The sequence below is a fragment of the Lactuca virosa genome, chromosome 1 (assembly GCF_052849685.1).
Source record: "Lactuca virosa cultivar CGN04683 chromosome 1, Lactuca_virosa_CGN04683_v6, whole genome shotgun sequence".
NCBI lineage: Eukaryota > Viridiplantae > Streptophyta > Magnoliopsida > Asterales > Asteraceae > Lactuca > Lactuca virosa.
In genome coordinates, this window is record NC_136426.1 from 172,541,132 (window position 1) to 172,549,612 (window position 8,481).

An 8,481-nucleotide genomic window follows, 5' to 3' on the forward strand; every position below is an offset into this window, starting at 1 on the left:
ATCGCGCTTTTTCAGGCGACGTTTCAGTGACCGCGTCATTATCATGAAGATTATTTCTCTCTCCTGGCAACGGTATATAAAGGGTTTCTAATATTATTTGTCTTTTACCAGCAACAAATTCTCTCAATCTACAAGGCGATTTGCAACTATTCATCTTCTTCCTTAACTCAACAATGGCGACTTCTTCATCTGTTCAAGATCAAAGTGCATCCTCTACATTGCTCGTGATTAAGCCAAACCAGAACATGATCATTCAACTCAACCCTTTTCTGTACGATTCATACATGCTACAAGTGGTTGAATGCTTGAAGTATTCTCCTCTGGTTCTAGCCCTAACACAGGTTGAATCCGTTCCAATGTCACTCCTATCGCAAGTCTACACTACTGCCTCATATGACAAGAACAAGGAGAGGATCTACTTCCAAATCTTCTCTCACAAGGCTTCGATTTCAAAAGGGAGATTTTGTTCCCTGTTACAACTTGCTGTGGATTCGTTTGTGATCTCACCGGACTTCATCACCACTACTCACCTGTTCTTGATGCTCTACGAGATGGGCTACACTGATGTGCTTACCACGGTTACGAAGGTTAAGAAGTCATGCTTACCACCACAATGGAATGGATTACTAACTCTTCTCATCAAGAGTTTGGCAGAAATGAGTGTTGGGTCTGATGGTACCAGCAAGGGTTTTCTGAGTATTTTGTATGGGCTTTACAATGGCCTAAATCTCGACTATGGGTCGATTATCTAGTCACAGGTGTTGCAAAGCCTCAACACTTCAATGAGGCACTCTGAAATTTCGTGTGGTCGCTTCTGAACTCTCATCACACGTAGGGCAATTGATACTTTGCAAATTCCAGTAATGAAGGATGCCCTGGTCTCGTCTGTGGCTACTTTTCACACAAAGAAGATCATCTTCTCCGATGCCTCAAAATTCTCTCACATTGGTTCAATTCCTGAGACGATGTACCGATATGTATCAACCGAGAGTAATGTGATGGCTGATTACCGCAAGCTTCCTCCCAAGGAACCGAGAGTACTATCTCCTGAACAGCAGGCTGCCTTGGATGCTGTGGAGAAGCCTGCAAACCGTGGAAAGAGGGCTACTACCAAGAAAGGGACAACTGAGGATGATAAGTCTAAGCCTTCCAAGTCTAGGAAGCGAAAGTCTGAAAAAGGGGATTCTTCTAAGACAAAGAAGATTAAGAAGATGGCGAAGAAATCCAAGAGTCCTTCTCCTTCCAGTTCAGACAATGATGAGGAGAATGAAGAAGAGGAAATTCATCATGAATCACCGGGAGGTAACACACCTCCTCGATCCCCAACTCCAACCGAACCTATTAATGATAAGGTTCCAACACCTCCTCCATCTCCACCAAAAACAATTGTTCCAATTTCGGTTGCTCCTATTCCACCACCACCTGTTAGTACAATCCCAATTTCTACAACTCCTTTACCACCTCCTATTATTTCCCAATCCACTACCACCACTACCCCTGAACCGACAGTAAGAGTCAACGTATCTGATACGGGGGCGAATACTGAGACCGAACCTCTAGTTACTTCTAAACCTCTTTCACCCTTACCTTCAACCGATTCCGGAGCCACTCTCGGTGGTGATAATGATGAATTTGATTCAACCTACTACAGTCCCTATCGGCTTCCTACAGATGATGATGATGAAGCTCCAGTCACACGACAACAACTGCAGAGCATTAATGAGAAACTTGATAAGTTGCTTGATGCTAACAAATCATACAAAGATGTTGTGCTCAAAGCCTTTATGGACACTGCTCTTGAGCAATATACTGAGGCCATTGATACATCGATGAAGGCTGTTAACACTTCCACTTCTTCTTGCAAGAAAGCCACTACTGAGGTTACAGAACTTGTTCACAGCACTCAGATATTTGTTGAATCACTCAAAGGCCATGCTGATACAAATGCAGCCAAAGTGAATGCTTCAGTAGATTCCTTATCCAAATCACTTCAAGAGGAGCAAACTAAGTTTGAGGTTGTTCGTTCTTCAATTCAAGCAGAGAACACTTCACTTATCAGCTCTGTGAACTCTAGGCTTGAATCTCTTCAAGCTGATCTAGCAAAGGAGACTGCTCTCAAGGAAGATCTTGCACGCCAAGCCTTGACAATTGAAGTTCAGAAGGTGCAGTTGGCTCAGGCTGAAAAAGAGATCTCATTATTGAAGACTGAGCGCGCAGTATTCAGAAGCTGTGCTGGGGATGTCAAGGATATGCTTACCAACCTTCTTGGTGCTCATGATCCTATCCTTACTCTCACCATCAGGAATCATCTGACTTCAAAACTTCTTCCTGCCCTAGCATTGTTACATGAGATGAAGGGTATTTCGTAGAGATTCATACCTCCAAAACAAGGGGGAGAAGGTGCTCAACCGAAAGTCACAGTTAAAACCGAACCGAAGGGTAATGAAGCTTCGGGTTCTGGTGCCAAATCTAAAAAGAAGGGGATTGATGATGACAGTGATGAAGAAGAAGAGACTATTGCTGAGGCCCTAAAAAGAAAGAAGAGGGACAGAGAATTAGATGAAACCCTTCGGGTTGCGAAGGAGGCTGAAGAAAGGGAAAGGAGGAACAAGGAATAACAGGATGCCTTAAATTGCAAGAAGGCCTTGTTTCCTCTCTGGACAAGAGACACACTCATCAAGGAGGCAATAGATTTTCCTAGCGTCAACTGGCTTGAACCTGTCGCTTCTTTTGATTATGACAATTCTAAGGATTCACAGTTCGATATGCCGATAACACGAAATGCATTCACGTTTCATTGTTTTGATTCGACTGTTGAAGTTCCTTTCCCTCAACCGAAAGTTGATCGCGAACTAATTGATTTCTATTTGAAGTTCGGTCAGCCTCAGTACTTGACGTGGAGTGCACAGAAGATTGTCACAGTTAAGGTACTAAAACCTTCGCCTGCCGGGAAGTTCATAAATGTTAGTTTCAAAATCACCCGAGGATCAGCAAACTCGGTTTCGGTTATTTCCCTGGCAGACCTTCCAAATTTGAATCCTCATGACTGGATCCTATTGTTTAACATTCTTCTCTCCAATCCCAAATAATATGAGCCGATACTGGATCATTTGAAGAGGATGTTGGCCTCCTATATCCATGAAGTAGCTGCAATGGATCAAAAGATAGCGAAAGTGATGAATAAGGAACCGACTGTGAAGCCAACAGCGAAACCAGGAGATGTGAATAAAATGAGGATGGGTCAGATTGATTCAACACATCTTACTGTGATGTTCACAAGAGGCGAAGCCAATCGTTTTCTGTTTGCTCTTGTTGATAAACATATGTTCTCAACAGACTGCTTAGAGCACATTATCAGTATTATTCATCGGTGCAAGCAGATAAGAAGAACTTCACGGACATGCTTCGGTGGTACATTACTTTCCGTCATCATCTATTGGCCATCATACCGAAGGTGTTCAAGACAGTCAAGAAGTCTTCTGCAGCTCAACCGAAGTGAGCTTTCGGCTCCATTGATGCAAAGGGGGAGATTGTTGGGTATTATTCTGTTGCGTCATGGGCTTGTTTTTTCTATATCTGGATTGGGCTTGTCCATCCGTGATTATCTAGTAGGGTTAGACTATAAATAGTGCATGCATGTATGCATTAGATACGCTCTTGATTATTACGATTATTGTTTTGTAACCCTAAACACCTCTACAGTCGAAGTTCTTTGTCGAGCTGTTCTGAGGTGTTAAAGTTTTATCATACGACATCTTTAAAGCCATTCCTGTGTTCATAATTACATCTCTAATTGTTAATCTGATTAGAATCTATTGATCCTACTAGAACTTTGTTCTAACAAGGTGTGCTACGCCGAAAACTCCTCAGCCTTCTTCAAAAACCGAACTCATCAACCCAATGTGAGTTCATACACCCCCCTCCCCCCAATTTTTGGTTTTTACAATGTTTTGGGAGAGGATACAAGTTGCATTTGTGTAGATCTATGTGTTTATGCATGTTTATGTGTGTTTTTCATAAATGTGTTGTGATTATGTGTTGAAAACTTCATAAACTCAAAAGATATACTAAAACATGATGATATTTTGAAATAAAACACTTGATGCAACTTATCATGAAAATGAAAGGATTAAAAACATTTTAAAGATGTTTGAATCAAATAAAAACCGTGTAAGGGACCAAAATTGACAAAATAAACAAAAGTAAGGTTCTTATGTAACTCATGGTTTTTTAGGGGGACCAAAAAGGTTTATTTTAAATAAAAATGGATCCTGATGATATTATGGTTTTAAAAGGGCTAAAAGAGTAAATTTTCACAAATGGGCCTCAATTTGGGCCTTCACGGCTTCATGGGCTACTTTTGGAAAATTTTGTGGACTTAATGGTCATTTTGTACAAAATTGAGCCAAAAATGCTATTTTTCGGATATATGGGCTGAAAATGACAATTTTATTGAAGTTGGGCCAAAAAAGATAATTTATATGCATTTGGGCCGAAAATGTAAATTTTCATAAAATTGGGCCGAAAATGTTATTTTGACAAAAGTTGGCTAAAAATGTTATTTTATTTGATACAAGCCCTTAAATGTAAACTTTTGGTCTTAAGGGACCTAAAGTGTCATTTTTACCAAAAATGTGCCTTAATTGTTAATTTTGGGTTTTATGGACCAAAAATGTCTTTTTACAAATAGTGGGCCTTTTGCGTCATTTTGGTAAACAATTGAGCTTAAATGATCAACGTAATAACAAACAGAACAAATACGTCACTTACACTTTTTATTGGGCCGGAATATACCTGTTAGGTGCATTTTGTGCACCTTTTTGCACATCTTTTAACCCTTTTATGCATCTACTTAGCACAATTGTTCTTCACTTGTCTTGCATTTCATCATATTCATGTTAGTCTCTAGAACAACCTTATTTGCACACTTTCATGTCTTTTTCAGGTAAACCGGAGGTTGGAATGCGCTTTGGGAGGTGCCGGGGAGGATGGGTGAAGATTTCGGGATGATCGGGCGAAGTACGAAAAAGTTGGAAAAATCAAGTTTGGATTCGGAGTCAGAGGAGTACACGGCCTGTGTTGGATTTACACTGCAGAATGGGCATGGGCCGTGTTGACCAAAATAGGAGCTGTTGACTTCACTAAACACGACCCGTGTCAGTTTAGCCTAATTTGACACGGGTCGTGTTGGCCTTGCTGAGCAGTTTTGAGCATCGAACTTTAGAGTTGGAATTGAGGATTGAAGACCATTTTCCATTCAACACGACCCGTGTTGATTTGCTCTATTTTGACACGGGCCGTGTTCGACCCAGAAACTGCCTTTTGGCAGTTTTTCCTATTTTTCATATCTCCGGATTAGGGACATTTTGAGAAAGAAACAACATATCAGACCATATTTTGAGAAGAAATTTCGAAGGTTTTTGCAAGGGTTTTATCGTTTAGCATTTGGAAACATTATTTCTCTTATTTTTAAGTTGTAATTGCACATTATTTCCATCTTTTAAACTTGTAATCTTGTTCTAGCCATGTGTGGCTAGAACCCTAGTTTCTCCAATTTCATGTTTTGACTTCTTGGTAGTGATTTCAATCATATGACTTGATGTTTGTTTTCAATTTCTATCTAGTGAATTTGATTTTGCTTTAATCGAAAGTTTGATTCTAATTGTGATTCTTATTGGCCGTTTGAATTAGGGTTAGGTCATTCAAGTTATCTATTTTGCAAAATCTGTAATTGTTTTGTGAAATTGAACACGTAACAATCACTAAGGAAAATTCTTTTGAATAGATTTAGTGTAAATCATTTCACACACTTTTACACTCCCGAGCTTGTGATGAGTATTGGGTGTTTTTGGGAACATTCACATCAAGCTTAATTCAATCTTTTAATCTAATTCTAAGAGCTTGTTTAGATTAGGTTAGTAAGGTTAGGGTTAATCAAAGAGCTTGTTTTGGTTAATTAATGTGGTGAATGGGAAGTGTTAGAGCTTGTTAACACTTTCAAGTACCAACTTAGATAGAACTGAACAAATATTGTGTCACCTTTGAATCACATTTCTAAGTTGTCATACATGAAGCTGGAGTCCTTACACAATCTGAATTTAATTCACTCATTTAGCTAATTACTTGTGTTTTTAATTTGTTTATTTAATCACTGCGTTCAAATCCCCCCCCCCCTTATTTGTTGGGTTTGACACGCCTAACAAATTGGCGTCGTTTCCGGGGACATGGTGTTACTAATTGTTTATGCCTAGATCTTTCCGTACAGGTACACCATTGCCAATTGACTCGGAGATAGAGAGGACTGCAAAGAGGATACGAAAGTAAGCCAAGCTTCGTAAGAGGCAACCGGTTTCCGGGACATCTTCATCATCCACCCCTCCAGTCATTAACATTTAGGAGGACATACCCCTCTCAAGTGTATCCACATCAGAAACAGAAAGCCTATCACTCTCATCTCAACCATTCTCACCCAAAAATACCACTCCACCATCTTCACCTACTTATAATATACCAAACACTACCCCCACAGAAACTTCAAGCACTACTCACACCATGGGAGATAACCATGGAGGGAATCCACCTCCAAATCCATCACCCGAGCAAACTCTCCGTCAATGGTCGAGGCAAGAGGTTACTCAACAACCTCTTTGCATCACATATCCGACAGCCACCAACCTAGAACTGAAATTCAGGCTCATCCACTTACTTCCAACCGTTAGAGGCCTGGAGACTGAAGATCCTCAGAAGTTCCTCACTGAGTTCCATGTTGTTTTTGTGGGCATGAAACCACACAATGTCACAGAGGATCAAATCAAGCTTAGGGCATTCCCCTTTGCGGTGCAAGATGCAGCAAAAGATTGGCTTTATGACCTCCCACCGGGGATGGTTACTACTTGGGTAGATCTTGCACGATTATTTTTGGATAAATACTTTCCCGAGATGAAAGCTACAACCCTATGGAGGGAAATCATTGGAATCAAGCAACATAAAAGAGAGGTTTTTCACACATATTGGGAGAGATTCAAGAAACTTTGTGCTCGTTGTCCAAAGCAAGGAATCACCAAATACCAGCTCCTCCAATACTTCATTGAGGGCATGACTCCAATGGAAAGAAGGCTTCTTAATGCTTCAAGTGGAGGATCTTTACCCGACAAGACTCCAACCGAAATTTGCAGCCTAATCAAGAACATGGATGAAGATTCTAAACATTCAAGCCATGATGAAGAATGGTACACGGATGCACCCCGCGGTGTAAAAGAGATCCAAACTCCGCAAACTGAAGCTCAATTATCCGAGCTTACGAAAGTGGTAATGATGCTAGCCAAAGACAAAGGTGTGCAGCCCACACCCCGCCCGTGCGGTATTTGCACTCAAGTGGGGCATCCAACCGATATGTGCCCACAACTTCAAGACGAGGATTATGTGGAAGCAAATGCTTTAGGAGGATATTTCGGGTCAAACCAAAGGGGATTTGAGCATCCATGGAATGACCAAAGATGGAACAACAATCAAGGTTGGGGAGGAAATCAACAAGGAAATTATCAACCAAATCAACCACATCAATACCAACAAAGACCACCATTTCCTCAAAATCAACAAAGACCACCATTTCAACCTCAAAATTTCTAGCTAAGGCATCCACCACAACCACCTCCACAAGCGGGTTCATCAAGCATGTCACTAGAAGATATTGTCAAAAGCCTTGCCACTAGCACTCAAAGCTTCCAACAAGAAACCAAGGCAAGCATAAAAAGCTTGGAGCAACAAGTGTCACAACTGGCTCAATCCGTGAGTAAGATGGAATCACAAGGCAAACTACCATCTCAAACTGAGAAGAACCCGAAACACAATGCATGTGCCATCACCTTAAGAGGTGGGAAAAGCTATGAAGGTCCAAGGATGCCGGATGAAGAAGAGGAAGAAAAAGAGATTGAGGTAGAAGAAGCTGTCAAAGAAGAGGAAAGGAAAAATACTTCAAAATCAAAGAAGCCAATAGAGACCGAAGTGAAAGTCAAACTAGATCCATTTCCTTCAAGGCTAACAAGCACAAAGAGAGAACGGGAAGATGACGAAATCATGGCAATGTTTCGAAAGGTTGAAATCAATATCCCTCTTTTAGATGCTATTACACAGATTCCTAGATATGCTAAGTTTCTAAAGGAACTTTGCACATCTAAGAAAAAGCTTAAAGGAAATCAAACTATGAAAGTTGGGGAAAACGTTTCAGCCCTGTTACAGAAACGGCTACCAAAAAAATGCAACGATCCAGGTGTATTCACGGTTCCTTGTAAAATGGTAAATCTTTTTGTACCACGTGCCGTGCTAGACCTTAGGGCATCAATTAATGTCTTACCCTGTTCAAGCTATAAAACAATGGGAATTGGACCTTTATCAAAAACCAAAGTCATCATTCAACTTCCCGACCGGTCTTTGGTGTGCAAGTCAACGAACTTGTATTTCCCGCTCATTTTTATGTTTTAG

General features: G+C 40.7%; 1 protein-coding gene across 1 annotated transcript; it reads left to right on the top strand.

Moving 5' to 3' along the window:
• The first annotated feature begins 1,784 nt into the window (after positions 1-1,784).
• On the top strand, positions 1,785-8,481 carry LOC145124042 (uncharacterized). The gene is made up of 3 exons (XM_079059260.1): positions 1,785-2,229; positions 6,851-7,308; positions 7,630-8,481. The coding sequence occupies exons 1-3, from the start codon at positions 1,785-1,787 to the stop codon at positions 8,479-8,481; spliced, it is 1,755 nt and encodes a 584-aa protein (XP_078915386.1).

What these genes read in the sequence shown, in the direction of transcription:
- LOC145124042 (XM_079059260.1), top strand. Translation starts at nt 1,785, where the DNA reads ATGGACACTGCTCTTGAGCAATATACTGAGGCCATTGATACATCGATG. An exon ending in GCGCGCAGTATTCAGAAGCT is followed by an intron (nt 2,230 to 6,850) that starts GTGCTGGGGATG and finishes TGCAAGATGCAG; the next exon opens with CAAAAGATTGGCTTTATGAC. An exon ending in TATCCGAGCTTACGAAAGTG is followed by an intron (nt 7,309 to 7,629) that starts GTAATGATGCTA and finishes CAAAATTTCTAG; the next exon opens with CTAAGGCATCCACCACAACC.